General features: G+C 45.3%; 1 protein-coding gene across 2 annotated transcripts in view; it reads right to left on the reverse strand.

Moving 5' to 3' along the window:
• Positions 1-3,365: 3,365 nt before the first annotated feature.
• The window catches only part of MAP3K3 (mitogen-activated protein kinase kinase kinase 3), a 32,581-nt gene continuing 12,794 nt past the window's right edge, over positions 3,366-23,152 (reverse strand). The window contains exons 7-16 of one of the 2 annotated variants that reach the window (XM_014956549.1): positions 18,704-18,837; positions 17,953-18,014; positions 16,350-16,417; positions 16,022-16,114; positions 14,285-14,476; positions 11,131-11,279; positions 9,186-9,317; positions 8,370-8,499; positions 6,589-6,766; positions 3,366-4,157 (exon numbers count right to left, since the gene is read on the reverse strand). In XM_014956549.1, the coding sequence (XP_014812035.1) occupies positions 3,929-4,157; positions 6,589-6,766; positions 8,370-8,499; positions 9,186-9,317; positions 11,131-11,279; positions 14,285-14,476; positions 16,022-16,114; positions 16,350-16,417; positions 17,953-18,014; positions 18,704-18,837 (1,367 nt within the window). In that variant the 3' untranslated portion in view covers positions 3,366-3,928. Of the gene's footprint in view, positions 4,158-6,588; positions 6,767-8,369; positions 8,500-9,185; positions 9,318-11,130; positions 11,280-14,284; positions 14,477-16,021; positions 16,115-16,349; positions 16,418-17,940; positions 18,015-18,703; positions 18,838-23,152 lie in introns of both variants that reach the window. The other variant, XM_014956548.1, reaches the window with a different exon arrangement.

A 23,152-nucleotide genomic window follows, 5' to 3' on the forward strand; every position in this document is an offset into this window, starting at 1 on the left:
CTCTCTGGGCACTTGGAAATAACACGTGGCACCTGAGCAGGTACCAATTTCCCCCTCAGTCAATTTGTTTTGGTAATTAATGGCAATGGGAACCATTTGGAGCATCTTACTACTCCAAAAATACGAATAAAAAATCTAAAATAAAATAATCAAATTGCTGCAACCTACTGCCACTAGAACAGGCAAAGATCAGGTTTACTGGAGAACAAGCAAATAACCTGGAATGCACAGAATCGTCACACCGAGCCCAAAATGCCACCAGTTTGTTTCCTAACAAGCTCAGGGACAGTCGAATCCCCCATTCCCCCACGGTACTCTCTGATGGGAATCTCAGACATTCTCCTGGTCACAGCTCCAACTGTTTCAGGATAATGAGACTCCTAGAAGATATTTTTCTTCACATGGAATATTCTCCATTTCTGCAGCATCTTCCACCAAGGATCCCATATATTCACTGCCTGGAAGGAACTGCAGAAAACATGAAGTGACATTTGGAAGGGACACAATAGCTTATTGTGAGCCTGGCACTCTTCCTTCGCTCTCTCTAAATGAATTTATTCCCAGTTTTTTTTCAAATTCTGCCAGGACAAAGAGGCCAGATGTAATTCAATTTAGAGATATAATTCCACTTATGTCTACTTGAAACTTTTTTTGCTGCCAGGGCGTTGTTAAGAGACTGCAGTATAAATGTTGGCCCCAACACTCCCCAATTCCCCCACTCCTAAGTCATTCCCCATGTCTTAGGAACCCAGATCTTCCTTTTCCACGATCAAGAGGGCTGTGAGGAAACAAAGAAGGCATTTTGGCTCGGCTCTACTTGTTATAAACCATCAGCAAATTCTCTGCAAAACCAGCTGCTTTTTTTTTTTTTTTCCTTTGTAAATTCATAAAGGCGTCAAATTTATTCCCATCCTCCCCCCTACCCCGTAACAGTCGAGTCGATATATATAAAAATCACCAAATATGATCTTTTTACGATATAAATTAAAACAAAAAAAAAAAATGTATGAGGCATCACTGTTTACATGATGTAAAAAGAGCTAAAAAAGAGCGATATAAACTACATTCATAAAAGTGCATCTCCAAACATACAAGTAATGCTTTGGCTTGTTCCTGTGCCGAACGGGTGGCATTGGGTCAGGTACTGGGATACGAGAAGTCCAAGCTGGCACCCCGTGTTCTCTGTCACTCTACAATCGCTAATTACTTTTCATTACTACGGACTGGAATACAAGTGTGTATACACAGAGTAGGCACATTTCAGCGTAGGTGGTGGGAAGGACCAGAAGCTCTGGCGGGGAGAGGACGGAGCCCATCAGCCCACGATGCTCTTTGCTCTGCTCCGGAACAGCCTTCCGTGACACGTTATGAGGTAAAAAGCCACAACGGATCCTGAGGATTTAGTTGCTTTGAAACATGGAAAGTTCCACTGTTTCCTCATGCCCTGTTCTCTCCCAAAAACACGACGTGCGGGATTAGCAAAGGAAAAGAAGGTCTCGGTTGGGTGAGGACAAGCCAAGGGTAGAGAGAAACCTCCGCAGACAGGATCACCGCGCTCTCGGTTGCTGCTGCACGTCTGCAGGGCAAAGCGTGAGGAGCAAAAAGCTTCCAATCTTTGGTATATTTTAGGTGCTAGTTGCAAGGCTTGAAGAGCCCCACAGGAGTGCTGACCACCCTACTCCTCTCACCAAGACGCCAGGAATGGTTCCCCATTCCCTCTGCAGCATTCGCAGCCACTCACACCGCGGCCAAGCGGCGTCAAAAAGCTCCCTAAACCAGAGCAGTAGTGTCACGTCCTCACATCCCTTCGGTGCAAAGCCACAGTGAAGTGCAGGCCCAAAGTCAGGCCACGTGTCTGGACAACGTGGAGTCAAGTTCCAGGTTTGCAAAAAAGATCGACAGAAGTGCTCTCGATTAGATTTAAATAAATTATGGAACGAGGGCTTTCATGAGAAGATATACCCCTAAGTGCCTGCAACCTGAACAGTGCATCCTCGTAGTAGTGCAGGAGAGCCTGAAAGTGAACCCGCCGCTAGCTTACTTTCACTGATTACACATTGCTCTGGGGTTGGCACAGAAAAACCACTTCAGATTGTTAAACCCTTTCAGGGCTTTTTGGTTGTTTGGGGTTTCTTTTTAGTTTCTTTTTTTCCCCCCTGTCTTTTAACGAAACACATTATTTATCCTGTATTCAAGGAGCTTGGTTTCATTAAAACTTGTCTTTTCCTGCTATAAGCATTCACTTAAAACTGTTAATTTTACTGCATTATGAAAGAAATTTTCAAGTTTTCTTTCTGGGGGGGGAAGAGTGGAGGCAGGTGGACCCTTAATACGGTTCCCAACACAAGAGCAGCACACCTTTGCTCCATAAAGCAGTATTTTAGCTAATAATATATTTGCTTTTCTTAGTTTCATTTCACACGGGTAACTCATAATTACTCCACGAATCCCCAGTTAAAAACTGCTGCCTCTGAGTGAAATAAGGACTCAGTGCCCCAAAACACACAGCGTTTGAGGCTGGTGAGTTCTCAGAGACGCGGTACCTTTGACAGGCAAAAATCACTTGCTGGTACCTCTGTGGGGATCCCCAGTTAATTTAGGAATACACTAACATTAACAAATGTTCTCTCTGGTTCACTGCTTGACTGAACTCGTACAAAAGCTTATTTAAACAGGGCCCTAGTATTTTATGGAAACCTTAAATGAACACTTGTGCACTGGTAAAACAAAACACACAACACCCAACAGAGGGTTGAGCTCGATTTCTAACTTACTGTGCACAAGCACTAGTGCTCAGCAAATTCTCCCAGTGAAAAACTGTTTTCCATTAGGCCAGGTCAACCAACGGAGGGTTGAGCTCGATTCTAACTTACTGTGCACAAGTACTAGTGCTCAGCAAATTCTCCCAGTGAAAAACTGTTTTCCATTAGGCCAGGTCCTCAGAGAAACACTTTCAGCTTTTCCTGAAGTAAATTCCTGGGACCAGATGAACTCTCTCTTTGGTTTAAGGGATGGTAAATAGTTACCAGCCCAAAAGATTGGTGTGACAGCAAGTTGTGCCGCAGAACTGCCTCCGGGAAGGGTTTTGTTTAGACTCAGCAGCCCGGGGAGACGAAGCAGGAGCATGGACTTGGTGGCTACGAGGACACAAAGTAATGGCCACTGTCAATGCCAGGACAGATCAAGCCTTGGAAATCAAGCTCTGGATGTGATTTTCTAACATCAGTGGGAGAGCCCGTATCTTGGGCCCCGGAGTGATTGCATTCTGCTGAAACATTTCTGATTATCCTGACATTTAGCTATTAAGACCTCCTTCACCCCCACCCCAAAATCCACGGTTTCATTATAAAATAACACTATTCACATACTTTTTTGAATCAATATTTTCTGAACACCTTCAGATGCTGAATACTTAAGAAGAAAAAAAAAAATATATCATCATATAGCGAGCGCATGCTCAATGACACATGGCTTCTTGCTGGATTCGTGGACTACAGACGCCTCTAGAGCCCGAGCAGTCTGGAAAACAGTGACCCACACTGTGGCACGTTTCTGTTCTGAAGAGTGTCGCTCTGCCAGTCCCCACTTGGGTTCAGATTTCTTCTAACCTTCAACCAGCGAGACGCTTCTTCGCTTCCCATTCTTTGGGCCCGCAGAAAACATGCAGCCAGCTGCAATTTCACATCACGGTAACTAGGGCAAAAAATGCAGCTCTGTTTGGACAGCTGTCGGTAGAATAAACATTAGTCCAGCAAACAAAAGGTATCAGGCACAAGAGCAGACCCTAGGTTCCTTGGCATCATTTCCCCAAAGGACTAGGACAGCTGAGTTGGCATTTTGAAGATGCAGCACCACAACGGGCAGTTGCAACTAGACCAGACGGGGCACCGAAAGCCCAGCAGGAGCTGCGAGCAAAAAGGGAGGTAATTCAGTACTGGAGCTGAGCAAACTGATGTCTGAGCAGCTCTTCAGCAGAGGGTCTGTGCCTGGCTTCCACAAAGATCTGCTTTAGAAAGTCCCGGCAATGTTCTGATATGTGGGAGGGGAGCTGGGGGTTGGTGGGTTGGGTGGCGATTTTGAAGATGGCAGCCATGGCCTCGTACTCGGCCCAGGGGGGCTTCTCCGTCAGCATTTCCACGACAGTACAACCCAGGCTCCTGGAAAAGCAGACAGGGGAAAAACAAAAAAAAAAACCAGATAAAATAACAAAGTGAGAACTGACTCACACAAATGCTGCAAGGTGTGCAGAGAGAACTTCCAAGCGGCTGGAAAACAGCTCAAAAAACAGCTCAGAAATGGCTTTGTGCTCAGAAAACCCCAGGTGTGTGTGGATCCCAAGCTGGCCCTGCCAACATCGCTGTGTTTGCTACCTTCAGGCTTGAAGAAAAGAGCTGAGGCTGCTTTCCTGAGAGCTGTGAAGTGCCATCTGTCCATCTCTCCTTCCCTCAAACCCTCCTCTCAGTAACATCTTCACTAACAGCAGGGGACGAGAGGTCCCCGAAGGCGCCATTTGACCTCGGTGGTATTTTGGGTGCTGCTGCTGCTGTTCTGTTTCAAAGGCACTTGCTGAGTTGCAAGGTAGAAAATGTACTTTTTAACCACGGTCCAGTGAATCGCAGCTGGTTGACCCTACCAAAGCCATTTTGGGAAAATCCCTTTCCAGTGAGCAGCCTCAGAAAGCACAGGGGAAAAAAAAACAACAAAACACCCTATCATCTCCACTTCACCAGAAATCAAGCATCATAGAGAGTCAAAAAGTAATTAAAGTCTTACCAGCTTCCAATCGAGGCAAAAACATGCTACAGTAAGGCAAAACTCTAGTAAAGTTAATGGGGCTCTGCAGGGAGCTCAAGGCAAGTAGATGATTACGGGGACAGACGTGGCTGAGCCACCTTTCCAAAGCAAGTGTGACACCAATACCTTCCCGGGGAAGATGGGTCTCTGTAGTACTGCAGTGATTGGGTTTTGTTTCAAAAAGGATTAATTGCTTCCTCCAGGCCACAGATTAAGCAGAAGCAGTCAGTGAGCTTCTAATATCCAGTCCCGTGTTTTGATCACGGCGTTCCATTAAAAAGGCAAAAACTGCCTCTTCTACCTTTAAACTAAACCCTCTTTTGAAGTGAAAAGCAAAGCAAAGCCATTTTCAGAGGCAGACTCGCATCAACTGCCAAGACAAGGAAGGAAAGGAATTAAATCCAGTGAATATGCAAGAAATGACTTCTTGACAAGGTTTGAAATCCAACGTGAAAATTTTACACTGGTTTCCAGCCATTTAAGACTTACTAGAAGAGAGTACAGAAAATGCAAACCATGTGTGCCCAAGTGCTGGGGGTTTGCTCAAGAGCAAGCAGGGATATATTATTGTTTAGACTGATTTATACCGTTTAAGCAGATCCGGTTTCTTTAAGATATTCAGCAAACAGCAGGAATGTTTTTCATGTCAAGTCACTCCAGCAATAACAAATAGCTCACATTTTCTGCTATTTAGGAAAAAGAAAATTGGAGAGGGGCCTGCAGCCATGGCAGAAAGCCAGGTGGTGAGATTTGTTACGTCTTTGAGCCTCTCGGCTGTACGCATCCACCCTGGGACTAACGCTGCCCTGGAAAATTCTGACCCCCCCTTAAATAACGAGGGGGATTGTAGGAACTGGAGCCCAGCCAACGGCAGCGTCTCTTTGATGGGAATGGACCCATGTGAGCAGCAAGAGGAAATCCACAACTGCATCAACCCAGGGGGAAGGGCACGTGTTCCCTTCTCTCCCCGAGCATCCCAACCGGGAGCGTCTGCGGAACTTAACTCTTTGCAAACAAGACAAATTCCTGCTCCGTTTCCACTCCCTGCTTGTACAGGAAATAGCACAGGCCTTGCTTTACTGGGGAGGGACAAACACACCTTTTGTCACTGTCATTTAGCTTAGTTTTACAATCTCACCTTTTTAAGGCCTCCAAAACCAACACTTTGCTTTTTCCTTTCGCCAGAGGCTGTTTCTCAGCGATGCCAACAGTAACATGGCTACAGTTTCCATGCACTATCGCAGGTCACCTCTGATCTCACCTGTATCTGCTGTGTTATCCCAGGTTTGGGCATCTTTAGAGCTTTGTCAACACACTCCAATTCTATTCCTTTCATTTCCACAATGTTATAAGCACCCTCCTCCTTTTCTCCTGGGAGTGAGAAGTGGGGGGAGAGCATCTGTCGCCATCACGGGCCAATTTGGCCTAAACCACGACAACCTCTCATTTTATAACAAAACAAATGGATGCTCCTTAAAACAAACTTCATTCTCTCTTCTCACGGATATAAGATGGATGGAAACCTCACACCAGAAAAAGTCAGAGAACAGAAAATCAGCTCTCAGTTCAAGGGAGGAAAGAGTGGAAATTGTCCCTGAAAACCTAAACAAGCAATTGTGTGTTGACATCTTTAAGCACAGCCCGTGGCAGGTCGTGTCTTGACTTTGCCTTAAACTTTTGATCCAGACAAAATCTGACTTTGGATGTAACAGACGACAGAATGTCTACGTCTTATCTTGCGCCAGAAAAAAAAAGCTGTAAATTGATCTATGGACAGAAAAGTTAAAGCCTCACCATACGTCTGCTTTCCTTCCATAGCCTTCTCCGCTGATCACCTCCGGGCTCATCCAGTACGGCGTGCCGGTGACGGAGCGGATGCCTGTTCCAGACACACAGATCGTCTGCAGCCGTTTGCTGGCCCCAAAGTCCCCAAGCTTCACATTCCCAGCAGAGTCACGGAGAATATTGGCTCCTGGACAAAAAACCAAAGAATTGAGACAGCTGTTTTCATGCAATCCAGCTGTTGGATCCACAGCCGACGGAGCTGATATCCAACCCAGAAATACCCCCTGCTCATGCTACGGCTTTTTCCCCCCATTAAGCCTCAGGTGACCTGCTAAACATCATTGCTTTATTTCGGGCTGTAGACAAGCCAATTGCTAATGGCTGTAAATGGGAAAAACTTCAGGGGAAAAACACAAGGAAGTGAAGGGGGAAGGGAAAGGAGAGCTGAGTCAGCACCATCATTGTTTCCCTGCCCGTAAACAGCCTCTGCAGGGCCCCCAGGCCAGTGGCTGGGATAGTACAGGGCTGTGTAGGAAAGGGTTTTTCTTGGGATGCTGCTTTGGGGAGCATAAGCATCGCTTTCTGGTCAGCTGGGTAACAGATGTAGCTAATTAAACCCCTTTGAACTCCTACAATAAACAAGTCAATCTCCACTTTACTTGGTCAGAGGTCCTGAACATGAAGCACCAGGGGAAAAAAGCAAACTTAAGAGCTTAGCTAAGCTTAACTAAGGCTTAGACATCAAAAATAATTCTTCCTCTAAAGCCGCACTAAGATCGAGAACCTTGTGTTGCCATTATCTGGTATGTGCCTTATATGAACTCCTCCTGCCCTCAAATAAAATGAACTTGTGCTGGGAGAGAGCTTCATCACTTCACTGGAAAAGCTGAATTCAAAATAACAAGTGTGTCCATCCAGCACCCTGGAGGCAAGTTAAGTTGGGCTTAGATGGGTGCAAACCAGTGAACAACCCACCAGGTAGGAAATAATTTGGTAAAAAGCACCAACATGAGCAGTAAACAAGGTGTTATTCAAGAATCAGCAGCTTGTTTCCCTTTGCCAGCCTAGAGGGGATGCAATGAAGATTTACAGGCAGAAACAAGAGGGTATTTTTCCCCGCAGCAAGCAACCCTCCTGGTCCCTACAGAGCACAGAAAAATTTGTGTGGTGTCTGCCACATCTGTTGACATTAACTCTTAAGGAGACTGGCTGGCTCCACAGGGTTATATTGAGAAGAGGAAGATTAAGGACTAATCCCAGAGGCTCTACGTGGAAGATTAGAGGTTTCTTACACAGAGGAGGCAGGACAGTACAGAGACTGAGGTGAGCAGGACTGTCAAGAGCAGGCATGGAGCTCCTATGGCAACTGGTGTGCCTACCAGCTGAGAAATGGTACTTTGGCCAAGCAGAAAGGAAATCAGAAGGGAATCCAGAGGGAAAAGAGTGTGCCTTATGGGGGCAGTGACAGTCAGGTGGCAACTTAGCCTCATTTTGCTGGGGCGTGAGAGGAAGATGAAGAGTGTTCCTAAGAATTAGAGGCTTCCAGTCCACCTTACTATAACCAACCCAGCAGGGTCTCGGGTCCTGTAGAGAAAACAGCCCAACTTCCCTTACTCAGCACCGAACACAACCTTCCCTAAGACCCATACAAGGACATAGGACCAAAAGGGATAAACGAGCAAAGCAATGTACAGAAGCCCCAGCAAGGATACTGAATTATTAACACTTGGTTTCTTTTTTCAGCATTCCTTTAGCACGTGGTATACACATAAATCACCAGCTGATCTCACCCTTTATGTCCCTGTGCACAATCATGTTGCTGTGAAGGTAGGAGACTCCCTCGAGGATCTGGCGAGTGTATTTGCGGGTTACGTTTTCCGTGAGAGCACCGTACGCCTTCAGCTGGTCTTTCACTGACCCCTGCACCAAAAGCAAACAGAAAGGATTGGCAAAGAAATGACAAACCACAAATCTAGCAGTCTCCACTCAATTCCCACGAGCTGTGACCGTGTTATACACCCACCCAGCACAGGAGTGAATTCTGGCCTCTTCTAAAGCCTTTTTGTGAGGCGCTCAAAACATCTTGCCCTATGAAGCCCCTTTTAAGAAAAGCAAGGACATGCTTTACAGCAAAAATAGCTTAAGGGGGTTCTGTCTGCTTCCTCCATCCTTGAGCTGTGCTGGTACAACTGGTGGTGAAGACAAGCAATAAAATAGTTCAGCAGACTGGTCCGGGTCACAAGTTTTGCAGGGTCAGTTTTAGTCTAATTTGCTGTACTACAGGACTCTGCTAATTCAGTCAGCCCGATCCACACGTTGGCCTAAGTCCTCTGAAGTATTTTGTTAGAACAAATTTAGACTGAAGAAAAGAACTGGTGTTAGTGACTAATCAAGAGAACGTATTTCAAGTACAAGACAAAGAAAAAATATCAAAGAGGTGGTTTGGGCATAAATAAAAAGGAAGTGGTGGCATTACAATGCCAGTATGAGAAGGGGGCATACCTAAGAGGGTATAAAGTGGATTACACAGAGTAATCACAGCAACTAATAAACCAACTACGAAAACCACCCATCTCTGTGACTGTGCTGCTCCTGTCCTCTCTTACCCCCGGCATGTACTCCATGAAGATGGTCAAGGTCTTCTCTGCCCGATCCCGTAAGCAGCCGTAATACTGAACGATCCGTTCGTGCTGGAGATTCTTCAGCAGCTGAATTTCACACTCCAGGGCACTCACTTCCTATAAATGTTGAAAGAGAAAATAAGGTTCTGTTCCCGAGAAATATGCCATCCTAATAAATCTGTCCATGTCACTGGAAAGGTCACTACTACGCTGAAGAAGCCTAATCCATGGCATTGGCTCACCCACCTCTTGGGAAAGGCACCATTACCAATGCTTCCCCTTAATCCTTACTGTATAATAAGCAGGTAAGCACTGATACAGAAGCTTTGATAGAACACAGGCAGTATCACACATGGATTTAGTACCAGAAAAACCGTTTCTTGTCTTGATTCTCTCAGCTGACTGGCTTTAGCCAAGTAGGTTAAAGCATTCTTTACACAACACAGACATAACCTTACTTCTCACCACTTAGCTGAGTGCAGTGACAAAAAAGTTCTGAATACAATTACAGAATTGCTAGGAATCCTTCTGTAGGAACCTCAGTCCATTAGGGAGCCAGACTACAGGTGCTAAGAGCTCCTAAACCTCTTTTGTCACCCAGTACCTGTTCTGATTCACACTGATGATTTTACTTGAATCACCCTCAGAAACAGCTTCCTCTCTTATTTCCCTCAAAGAATCTGCAGCTGTGCACATGAAACCAACTCTCTGCTTTATTCCTGCCACAGACAACAGGGTATCATGGTGCAAAGACAAAAAGACTATCCAACAATTTCAGACTGAATCAGAGATGTTTGTTGCCCGGGAACAGTATCAGGTTCTTGCTGAGTCCAGGGAATGAACAAGCTGAACATCAAAGGCACCGGAGCACAAGGATTTATGGAAAAAGGAATGATGGTTTCCCCAAAATTAGTCCCACTTAACTCTCTTCACTCCTGCCACTGGAAAGTGCCAGGTTGACCTCTCTCACTTTGGGGGAGGACGTAGATCTTCACGAGCAAGCACTTGGCTGCTGCAGAGACGCAGGGAACCAGAGGGAGCTGCCAAATCAGGCCAACTGATAGATTAATGTTCAGAGTTTCAGTGGCTTCAAAGAACATTCCAGCCTGTTCTTCCTTCACTCAGAGATACTGTCTGATTTACAACAGAGACATGGTATAACTTAGAACTTCCCAAGTTAGGACTTATCCTGGCACTAACAGTGCATATGAAATTAGAGTAATTAAATCTTTACGGATCAGTTATTCCAGCTTGAAGTGAATTTGTTGAGTATTGGGGACTGGTCCACTGTTAAAGCACTAGGAAAGAACCTAACAGCTGTTCCAGCTGTGTCCATTAGGCAGGGAGTTGTGTGCTGACCTGTCATTTCAAGGTGCCCCTTCCCATCTCCACTATTCCTAATGAGTTCTCACATCACTGTTCTTGATTAATTTACTCACCACAGTTCAGCCTGTTTTGAGAATTCAGGGAGGAGTTGGTAATTAATAGGGAGAATTCAGAAGCAGGAATTGATAATTAATACACTTATACAGGACGTACCACATAAGCCCAGAAAGTGGTTTTTTGCAAGTGCATGCAGCTTTTTTTGTTTAAAGAAGAAAAAAAAGTTGTACTTTTTCTGGGTTTAGTTTCATTCACATCCATGTCTAACCAGGAACACAGGGCAGTCTAGTATTCCTCAAGTAACCTGGCAACAAACCAAAAAGCTGAGAAGGGAGAGCCAAAAACGAAGCCAGAAAATGGATTTTAGTTTCAGGCTGAAGTTAATAATACGGAAAAGTAATTTTTAAATGACTTACTCCTCTTCACATGACTTGAAACCCCAGTACAAACTAAATAAGGTACTAGCTTTCGAGGACAGACAGCTCCAGGCCCTTTACAGGGTCTCAAAGTCTGCAGAATGAATTTTGGAAGCTGTGATGAGAATTACCTTGCTTGTTTCAGGACTCTCTGGGTCAAACTGGACCTGCTTAGCTGCAAGCTCTCTGCCCGTGTCCACATCGTAGCACAGATACACCCGGCCAAAGGCTCCCTGGCCCAGCAGTTTTCCTCGGCGCCAGTTTATTGGAGCACTCGGAGCTAAAAAAGAACAGTATAATGAAAAGAGAAATTGTTACTATTTAAAGATAACGGTGATATTTTCAAAGATCAACCCCATCATATTGGGATTGAAACGGGTATTTTGCAGTTGAAGAAACAGACATGGGGTGCTCTCCCGGTACAAGGGAGTCAGTGGCAGAACTCTGAGCAGAAGCCAACCCTTCAGACCCTCAGGATCTGCTGACTCAGAATCACAGAATCTTCTAGGTTGGAAGGGACCTTAAAGATCATCTTGTCCAACCGTCAACCTGACTGACAAAAATAGACACCCACACAACAAACAAGGAGCATCATCACTAAACCAGACCTCCCAGCACTTCATCAACCCGTCTTTTGAACACCTCCAGGGATGGGGCCTCAACCACCTCCCTGGGCAGCCCATTCCAAGGGCTGAGAACCCTTTCAGTGAAAAAATTTTTCCTAAATTTTCCTAAACTCAAGGCCCATTAAATCAAAACTGCGAGACATTTTGCAAAACTATACTTATAGACAAGTTATTCAATAAGGCAGATGAAATTTCATTCCACTGGCAGGGTGGACTCTACAACATCGCTATCTGAAGAGATGGGGCAGCAGTTAAACAGCATCTTCCCAGCCTTGATCTGTATTTACTACACGCAGCAGACGAAGAAGAGCTGGATCAGCCTTGCTAAATCAATCCCACTCAGCTGGGAATGACTGTTAAGCTTCTGGGACAACCTGAAGGACATTATTTCTGAGTTCTTTGCCAACCATTGGTTAGTTTGGGGTTCCTTCTCCTGCTGGAAGGATTTCACTGCTCTACAGAAGAAAAATTAGAAGTCATAATTCCCTGCTAGAAATGGATACAGTAAGGGCCATAACGTAAGAACAGCACAGGTATCTTCTTTACCTGCTGAGCAATCAGAGTCTAATAAAAATAGACATGAAAACCACGTAACACATCCACCACCAATCCCCCAGCAGGGAATTATGAGTTCTCATTGTTCTACTGCCCTGGCGAGCGCATTGTACAGTCTCCTGACCCAGAAATTAACACCTGAACCCAGTTTTCCAAACTGCACCTCGTACCCAAACACACCGCTCAAAGATCAGTTCTTTAGCTTGAGCCTTGAAAACGATGCTACAAGACACAGGCAGCACAATGCACCCCATTATCTTGTATCTAACAAGAAACTCTAAAAACAAAGACAGGAACCAGCCATCTGGACAGTGCGAAAAATACAGAAGATCTTAGAGATTAGCTTTGCCATGTCTAATTTAATCAGATTTACTGCCAGTCAGTGTTTTAGTGTGTGGCTTACTTTGCTGCATTAATGTCTTCATTTTAATCCTTAAATTACTGCACAGGATATCTGAAGTTCATCAGTACTGATTTATGTTCCGTTTCTTTTTTTCGTAATATAAAGTTCCCCCAAAAACAACCCAGGAATGCTATTAATACAGAAGTAAATCTTTCTACTAAGGAGCAAGTGAAATAAATACAGCCCTTAATGAGTAAAATAACTGTAACCCACAAGCCTGACTACAAATGTTAATGTATGAAGAAAATAAACAAGCCTGTCTGACTCTTAAGAACCCTGTAGATCATCCAGATCCAATCAACTTATAGTTTTTTTGTAAATTCTTTGCTGAATTTCCAATGCTTTCTAAAGGAAAGGCCAGCTTCCAGTGCAAGACTATATATTGTTAGAAGAAGAGGAGGACCCGTCTTATAGGTGAGACAGACTGGTCTCAAAACACTGCCATGTAATTACAGAATCACAGAATGCTATGGGGTTGGAAGGGACCTCTGGAGATCATCCGGTCCAACCCCCTGCCAGAGCAGGTCCACCCAGAGCAGGTCCCACAGGAACGTGTCCAGGTGGGGTTTGAATGTCTCCAGTGATGGAGACTCCACCACCTCCCTGGGCAGCCTCTTCCAGGGCTCTGCCACCCTCACAGGAAAGAAGATCCTCCTCATGTTTAGGTGGAACTTCTTATGTTCAAGTTTGTGCCTGTTCCCTCTTGTCCCTTCCCTGGGCACCACTGAAAAAAGACCGGCCCCATCCTCCTGACACCCACCCTTGAAGTATTTATAGGCATTGATCAGATCCCCCCTCAGCCTTCTCTTCTCTAGACTGAAAAGACCCAAGTCCCTCAGCCTCTCCTCATAAGAGAGATGCTCCAGGCCCCCTCATCATCTGTGTAGCCCTCTGCTGTGCCCCCTCCAGCAGTTCCCTGTCCTTCTTGAACTGGGGAGCCCAGAACTGGACACAATACTCCAGATATGGCTTCCCCAGGGCAGAGCAGAGGGGCAGGATGGCCTTCCTCCACCTGCTGGTCACACTCTTACTGACGTACCACAGGATGCCGTTGGCCTTCTTGGCCACAAGGGCATATTGCTGGCTCATGGGCCACCAGCACTTCCAGGTCTTTTTCCTCAGAGCTGCTTTCCAGCAGGCCAGCCCCCAACCTGTCTTGGTGCAGGGGGTTATTATTATGTGGGGTTTGAATGGCTTGTTAAAAATCAAGCCATGGCAATATATTGGGTCTGGAGTTCATCTCTAAAAGCCTTTCTTGCCCGTATCCCCAGGAGGTCATAGAATCATAGAATGGTTTGGGTTGGAAGGGACCTCAAAGATGATCTAGTTCCAACCCCCCTGCCCTGGGCAGGGACACCTCCCACTAGAGCAGGTTGCTCAAGGCCCCATCCAGCCTGGCCTTGAACACTTCCAGTGATGGGGCAGCCACAGCTTCTCTGGGCAACCTGTTCCAGTGTCTCACCACCCTCATAGTAAAAAATTTCTTCCTGAGATCTAATCTGAATCTTTTTTCTTCCAATTTAAAACCGTTTCCCCTTGTCCTATCATTACACCTCCTGGCAAAGAGTCCCTCCCCAGCTCTTCTATAGGCACCCTTCAGGTATTGAAAGGCCGCTATAAGGTCTCCCCGGAGCCTTCTCTTCTCCAGGCTGAACAAGGGGAAGGTCTTTCCCCATTGCCACTGCCAGGGTGAGTGCTTACATTTGGTGGGGATGTTCCTCTCCTGCACACCCAGGGCGTTTTCGCTGTCGGCACTTCGCAGGCGGCCCCGGGGGTCCAGGTACTGCAAGGCCAGCCCCAGGTTTTCTCCGTTGGTGCTTAAGGAACGACTGGAAGGGACCAAGGTGAAAAGATTCCCTTGGTGACGCCGTATCCGAGGAAATGTTCTCCGGCCTGGAGAAAAAAATGTAACATTTTTAAATAGCAAAACAGTATGTGCTTAGAAGTGGAAAGTAATAGCTTGAGGTTGAGCAATGAAGAGAAGGGAGAGAAAAAAAACGTGTTCTGGTTTGCTCCCGCAGAGTACAATCCAGTGCCAAACAGGCAAGATGCAAAAATATAACAGTTTCAGGGCTGATGCTGCTTGAGCTCAGCACAGCTTTGGATCCCTCCCAAAGTAGAAGGGAGAGAACACTTTGCAATGCCCTCAGTGCAGCAGTGCAAGATCTACGCTTGCCTTCCAAAGCACAAATCCATTTTACAAGCTACCCCACAAGCTCTGAGGCTTGTTAACAACTACACAGGCAGGATGGCTTTCTAAATAATGTGCCTGGACTCGCAAAAAAGAACCATAAACAAAGATTATGACAACGTGCACCTCTTAGGAAACTCTGAGAAATTAATATGCATAAAGCCACCTGACGAGCAGAGATGTGATTCTTCAAGTCATGGGTATATTTAAAAGACCCAGAAGCAAGCAAGAAGTGAATTAGCAAAGTGTAATGAACCCCTGGGGTAGGAGCCCACTATATATGACCCTCCGGCCTGGAGAAAAAAAGTAACATTTTTAAACAGCAAAACAGCATGTGCTTAGAAGCGAAAAGTAATAGCTTGAGGTTGAGCAATGAAGAGAAGGGAGAGAAAAAAAAAACGTGTTCTGGTTTGCTCCCGCAGAGTACAATCCAGTGCCAAACAGGCAAGATGCAAAAATATAACAGTTTCAGGGCTGATGCTGCTTGAGCTCAGCACAGCTTTGGATCCCTCCCAAAGTAGAAGGGAGAGAACACTTTGCAATGCCCTCAGTGCAGCAGTGCAAGATCTACGCTTGCCTTCCAAAGCACAAATCCATTTTACAAGCTACCCCACAAGCTCTGAGGCTTGTTAACAACTACACAGGCAGGATGGCTTTCTAAATAATGTGCCTGGACTCGCAAAAAAGAACCATAAACAAAGATTATGACAACGTGCACCTCTTAGGAAACTCTGAGAAATTAATATGCATAAAGCCACCTGATGAGCAGAGATGTGATTCTTCAAGTCATGGGTATATTTAAAAGACCCAGAAGCAAGCAAGAAGTGAATTAGCAAAGTGTAATGAACCCCTGGGGAAGACCCAGAAGCAAGCGTGCACTGTGAATTAGCAAAGTGTAATGAACCCCTGGGGTAGGAGCCCACTATATATGACCAAAACTAATAACTACATCCTCTGCTCAACACCTGCAGGCACCGATCAGTGACTTTGTCACTGATCGGTGCCTGCAGGTGTTGAGCAGAGGATCAAAAAAGTCACTAATGAGGGCAAAATAAACAAAAATTGCAAATATCCATCATGGGATGCTACGAAAACGTGGCAGCGCACGGCAGCATTAACTCCAGCGTTAACTGCAAAGACCTGGGCACTTCCAGACTCTTCAACCAGGAGTTAGACTTGCCCCTGGAGGTTGCCATTGCCTCATCTTCTTTTTCAAGCCTGGAATGGAAGGTCTGAAGCCAACTCACCGTCGTTGTAGTCTTTGTGCTGCATGGAGACGTTGTAGCGCCGAGGGTAGGTCCCACCTTTCCCTGCTTTGTCATAGATCTGATTCTCACGCTCTGGAACGAGATGCAAAGAGAGAAGTGAGGCTCCTTCAAAAAACATAAGTGCTAATGACAGAATTTTCCTCTAACAGCAAGCTTTTTTAGAAAAAGGTCATAAATAACTTCATAGCTTTTCAGTCAACATAGCCCCAGTTCTTCTATTTACACAATCCCAGCAAGCAGGGAGGGTAGCCAGCAAACAGTAGAAAATGTCTGGATCAAATAATCTTTATATTGGACACTGACATACCTGAGAACTCCTGTCTATTATCAGGAAAGCTTTGTGCCCTTGACATCCGTGACTTCCGAAAAGAAGGACTATTAAAGAGAGAAGGCAAGAATGAGTTTTGCTATCTACTGGAGCGAAACCTACAAGGACTTTAAGTAAGGGTGATTCTCAAATCCGTGGCCCTGCAATAATTTCACACTACATCTGCAAAGCTAAAGTCAAGCTAAGCCCCAGTGAGCCAGGCTATTTCCCAGCGTCACCCTTTCTGCTCAGTTTGTGCCATTTATTCACTGGTCTAAGACCCAGTGCTTTAAGGAGAAGGGTAAAACCAAGGCTGAGAGGAAGAACAGCACAGGGTACAGCTGGCAGCATGTTGCCCCCAGGGCAGTGGATAATGGGGATTATGGCCCCCAGTGATTTATCCTGAGGGGGAAGAATTCCTCCCATGAAAGCTTGTGTGTGCTTTCCTCTCTACCAGCAGCAGATGAGCCTGAACACAAACATTGCTCACAACCCTCACGTTTCTCCCCACTAAGCAGGACTCCTCAAGCAAGTCTAAGTATGGCCCCTGGTTTGGCAGAAGGTCCTTAACATCTCTTAAGAGATTACACAAACTCAGTCTGTGCCAAAGCCATGTTATTTGCACTTTTTTTTTTTGTTAACCAGTGTAAATGGAGTAAGCCTGATACGGCTTTCAGACTCCCAAACGAGATTCCTTTCCAACTACACAAAGAACAACAGCTTCCCCAGATGATGCCTCATCTACAAGGAATAACCAGGAAGGCTTTTTTATTTTCCCCCCTTCTCCACTTAGGGCAGGGAAAGGGGAGAGAAGGAGAGGTAACAAATTAGTAATGTCCCCCAGCAAGTAAATGAATGCAAACACACACGCAGGTTAACTCTTAAGTGCTTCCTTGTGACTCCATGAATGGCTACAAAACCAAACTTCAAGTGCTTGCCATAAAAGCATACACTACCTACAGGAATCAGCATGGAGGAATATTAAAAATATGCTGAAGCCTGATATTGCAGGTGTTGGGAAGCCACAGTTGCTCTTCAAGTCAGTAGGACCTACGGCTGCCCACCAACATCTCAAGCAGCAGCAAAGAAAAGGAAGAAAAAAGATCTAGAGCATCAGACTAAAACAAACTCTTCATCAAAGGAAGAGCTCCCCTATTTACCTTTGGAATTAATAGTGTATCTTGCAGGACATAGGAATCTAGTGTAATGATATATTTCTGTAACCTTAGAATAGTTTTGTTTTTTTTTTTTTTAACGAACAAGTAGAGCCTTGTTTAAAAGAGATTTAAATACCCTGCAGCCAGATGTTCTCGGAGCCTGGGCTCTGCACAGACAGCACGGTTTAGAACTTTGTATTTATAACACAGAGCTACTGAGGCACGAGTTTGTTGGTGGATGGTTTTTCCAGAAAATAAAACAGCCTTAAGACATCGTTAATTCTCTCTAAGAATTATACTGGGATATAGGTAGGAAATAAGTTCCTATTTCCTATTGCCAAGAAAATTTACGAGATGGAAACCAGACTTTTGCATAAGTACAAGTGGCATTTCACTTTCAGCACTGAAGTTCCTACCAGCTTGTACATTTGTACCTGTCTCCTGACCTGTCCAAGGACTGGCAGCTTCCTGACACCGAGTTCTCGGCACTGCTTAACGGGTCCAGCATCTGCAACACAGAAGAAATCACATGGCAACATCAGTTCCCTCTAAGGCCTGACAGAGGCTGTGCAAGAGGATCAGGGTCCCAAGGACTGGAGGGCATCCAGATGAAAAGGGGACTCTAAAACTACTTGGAATGTACATTTTTCCTTTATCTCCCACAGAAATTATTAAGGACAAAGCAAATTTGAGATATTGCTTTAGGTGTCGACCTAAAACTGGGAAAAATGAAAGTTTAAGTCAGCCTGGGGCTCTGTTTTGATCCCAACTGACTTCAGGAACAAGGTCTCTGCTGGTGCCGCTGCATCGCTGCCTCCACCTGCACGTCGCCCTTTGGCCTTGCTTCCGACTTTTTTGAATGGAAAGTGCAGCTTCAAAGCATCACAAGAGGGTCAAGAGGGTCACAAAAACCCAGGAATAGGAAACCTGGGCATATGTGTGTAACACACACCACAACTGCTCACTCGGAGCTGAAGATCCAATGCCCAAGGCACAGGGCAACTGCTTCTGGCAGTTCAACAAAGGCTTTGAACTATGCAACTACAAACAGATTTGAAGCACAGTTCAAATGAACAAAGCAGAACTAGTAGGTGCTAATGCAAATGCAGCTGGGGAATATTCTGGAGTGAAAAAGAGGGCCCAGAGAGCTCCTCAGCAGCCAGACTTGCTTATTTTCACCCTCCTGCTCCTACTTACACACTGTTCATTGGTTTCTGGGATGAATTCTCCTTCGCTATTTATGCTGGTGTAGGAGCCCTGCCGAGCGATGCGCTGCTGCCTCTCCGGAACGTACCCAGGAGGTGGTGAACTTCGGCCTGTGTTCTGGGAACCTGGGTTAGAAAGAAGGACATTTTTGATATTTACACTCACTGAAACAAGACCGTACATGCACAAAATCCAAACATTCAACCTCTAACACTACACCTCTCTGATCACAGCAACTCTGGAGTGAACCTCACAGGCTGGACAGAAATGGAACCAGGAGGTGCCATCTCAAAAAGCAAATCGTTTGAGGAGCAGCTGCACTGAAATTTTGGTCAACGTATTATTACTGGTGAAGCTTTTAACAGAGCAAGTGCCTATTTCTTACCTCTTCTCAGCCTTTTAAGCACAACTTCAGTATCTCAGGGAAGAAAGAGGAGCCCAGGAATCCCTGGATTTTGGGCATGAACTTCACTTTGCTACTAATCTCCACTAACCACCACACGTGTCAGGGCAACCAATCTTCTCTCTTGATTATAAGTTTGCCTCAACTGGTATCATTTACCTTGAGTGGCAGCACCATCCCTGCTCATCATCGTCACCTGAGCTAATTATACAGACCCTGAGCAATTCTGGAATCACATGGGAGCACTGGTACCTTGGTAAATAGCCCTCCAATTTCTGGTGTACTGAGTGAAAAAATGAAACTGTACGATGGGAACCGGTTGATGGTTGGACTAGATGATCTGAAAGGTCCCTTCTGACCTAGACAATTCTGTGATTCTATGACCAGTCTGGGCAAAAACACATGGAGGCCCATTCTTAAATTGGATGAGATCAGCAGATGGACAGAGAGTACATTTAGAGACCGCAGGATGAGAAAAGCATTTTAATCACCTGTTAACGGTACTACCTCAAGAGTTTATGTTGTGCTACCTACTGAGAGAAACTTCAAAATTCCCCCCTAGGACTTATTTTTTCCTTGCAGACCTCAAAGAAAATGATACTTCAGAAACAGGAAGATACAAAATCCCTTTTTGCAGTGACCTACCCACCTGCAGCTCCCACCAAGTCAGACTGTGAGTGCCAAGAAACCCTTGTGGCCCAGCCAAGGTGCTCAAGGTCACCCATGAAGCCAGAGACAGCATTTTAAGATCAACTCTTTACGATGCTGTCTTTAATTAACTGTGTGTACTCAGGTGCTATGAAAGATGGGTAAAGATCAGCAAACACTCTCCCAAGGAAAATATTTTCTACAGAAGTTATTGTAATACAGAGTGAAGGCAAACACCAGCAGAAGCAGAGTACCCCTCTACTCTACTCTTGTGAGACCCCACCTGGAGCACTGTGTCCAGCTCTGGAGTCCTCAACACAGGAAGTACATGGACCTGTTGGAGTGGGGCCAGCTGAGGGCCATGAAAGTCATCAGAGGGATGGAGTATCTCTGCTGTGAGGACAGGTTGAGAGAGCTGGGGTTGCTCAGCATGGAGAAGGCTCTGGGGAGACCTTATAACAGCCTTCCAGTACGTGAAGGGGGCTACAGGAGAGATGGGGAGGGACTCTTCATGAGGAATTGTAGCAATAGGACAGGGGGTAATGGTTTTAAAATGAAAAAGGGGAGATTTAGATTAGATATTAGAAAGAAATTCTCTGGGGTGAGGGTGGGGAGAGCCTGGCCCAGGTTGCCCAGAGAAGCTGTGGCTGCCCCATCCCTGGAGGGGTTGAAGGGCAGGTTGGAGGGGGCTTGGAGCAACCTGGGCTGGTGGGAGGTGTCCCTGCCCAGGGCAGGGGGTTGGAACTCCACGATCTTTAAGGTCCCTTCCAACCCAAACCATTCTATGATTCTAAGCTAACTGAAAAGCAGCTCACACAGCTTTCAGAGGACCACAGAAGGGAAGAAAAGCCAACCCAAGGTTGGCACCGCTTAGAGTGCGCAGGGGGGTGAATTGTATGCAAAAAAAAAAAAAAAATTTAAAATCTACTGCTTGGAGCTACCAGCTGATTTTCCAAGCAGCGCTGCGGGGCTCACGTGACATCACAAGCCAACTGGCGTGGAGATAAACAAGAGAACGTGCTTTGGGGCGGCCCTGAGTCACGGGAGCAGACTTTCACTCTTTCCGACGCGGTGCCATGGCCGGCCAAAGGGAGCCCATGTCCCGCTGGCACCGGCCCAGCCGCTATTGTGGACGGGGCCACCATCACTGGGCAGGAAAAGGAAGTCGGCACTAAATCAATGTATATCAAAGGAAGTGAGTGGAAAAAACACAAGAGCTGCCAGAATGCTTAGCAACTTTTTTTTTTTTTTTTTTTAAATAAAAGTTATCTTTACTTCCAAACCTCTGAACTGGGGACAGCAGGCTTGAGGCCCGACCACTTAAAGAGGACAGGAACTACACAGATACATCTCCTGCATGCAAACAGCTTCTGTTGAACTCCGCTTTCGACTTTCATCGCATGACGTGGTATGAATAGGAAAATCTCTGTGGCTGAAACACCAGGAGACAGGAGCACATTCCTTTTCCAAATCAAAGATAGGAGAAGAGAAGGAAGAAAGAACTGATTCAAGACTGAGCTATTTGCCAAATGACTATCAGACCTCTGACAGAACCGGAGCTCTTCTGGACCTCTTAGTAATTTCACAGTCTGGTACTCTGACATGTTCAGAAAATAAAACTGATGGTTTCTTGATTGATGAATGACAGCCTGATCAGAAAGCATCACAAGCTCGGATAAGAGGAAAAAGTCTGTACATCTGGGATACCAAAGGGGCCCCTTATTACTATACAGTTTACCCACGACAGACACTCGGTACAGTCTGTTAGCTTTGGCATCATTATTTGGATACCTTAGAATGCCAATAAAGGAGAATGATTTTTATTTTTTTTTTAAATATTTTTGGCATTGAATTTGTCAGTGAAAAAAGAAACGTGGTGTTCAGACTTGCACAGATACCGTCTTCACAGGACTGAGGAATGTTGCTCTTTTTATGCATATTAACTTCAAACTAGAAAGGATGGGAAACCCCTTTTTGTCCCAGTTTCAGTCACGTACTTCACAAGCTTTCAGCACTTCTCTATTTGTTTGTTTGCTGCTTCATGAAAGCAAACTATAGAAGGGGATCGGCAGCCTCTAGACAGGATACAGTAAGGTTTGCTGGCACGTCTGGTGTTGAGAACTAGTGGTCTCCTTCTCACGTCCTTCCCTACTGAGCTTCCTCTCCCAACTACTTTTTGGTCAGAATGGTGAGGATCTGAGTCCAGTTTAGGTCTCCCGATATGGAGACTGTTGGAATTTAATTTGACACTAAGATTGCATTTCAAATACTGATCTAAAAATCCTGTAACGCTTACGCCTCAAGCTTACACAGTGAATGAAACCAAAACACTCCTCTTCCACACAGGGAACTGGTTTGGAACTTGGAAACAAACCACCTCTGACATTCCCAGCTCCTAGTTCTGCCCTCGTGATTTGCAGCACCTGCCATCTGAAACATTAGGTCTGACAAACCCTAAAATAGCTGTTGTAACAAACACAGCCATCCTCTGCTGCTGTTTCCAGCAAAATTTAGCCTGTCTCACTTCTAAAGTGAAAGTAATTTCCATAGAACATCATCTTAGGCTCCAGCCCTCATACTGCAGATCCCTATTGCTGCTCACCCTCTGCCTGCTCTTTCGCTGCTCGCTCAGTTTCACACCAAGGAGCCAGATTCTAAACCACAGACTTTTTTTTTTCTTTTTGGACCCACAAGTCTCTGAAGCAGTTTCAGATGTTTTAGTTTTTCATATAAAAAGTTAACAGCTTTGAGCATCCTTCAACCACAGATCTGAACAGGACTGCACAGTTACACAGGGGGTTATAACACAGAAATTGGGATGACTCCGTCAAATCTACCAGAGATAGAAATCATAAAAATTACAGGAGTCTTATGTGGACCTGTCCACTAAACGTGAGTTCACTAAGCTAACAGAAACATGAAGGAAATGCGATAAAGCTACATGCTACTCTGACTTTTCTCATTATCTTTTGTGCAGCTGTGCCAATCACCTATGGTATTAGCCTTGGTAATTAGGAGTGAGAGGTGAGGGACCTCGGTACGTAGGGCACTGCTTAGACACGCAGTGCCAACTCCTGGGCTGCTACTAAAATGCTTGATTACAGGAGTGAGGACAGATTCCAAAGCCCAACATTAAAAAAAAAAAAACAAAACCAACAAAAAACCAACCCCAAACAAATGTAGGTTTCATGAACTGGAATTGCCAATCTAAATAAAAAGCTTAATGGACTCACGTAAGCTTTCCAAATCTCTAACCTCAATGAATCTGGCTTTAGGACATCCCCTTTAGCAGCTCCTCAGCTGTTCAACAACTCAGTAAGGAACTTTGAAACATTCTATTGTAAACATATTAAGAGCTTTTGAAAATGAACTGCCTTGTCCTTGAATAA

The sequence above is a fragment of the Calidris pugnax genome, unplaced genomic scaffold (assembly GCF_001431845.1).
Source record: "Calidris pugnax isolate Ruff unplaced genomic scaffold, ASM143184v1 scaffold167, whole genome shotgun sequence".
NCBI lineage: Eukaryota > Metazoa > Chordata > Aves > Charadriiformes > Scolopacidae > Calidris > Calidris pugnax.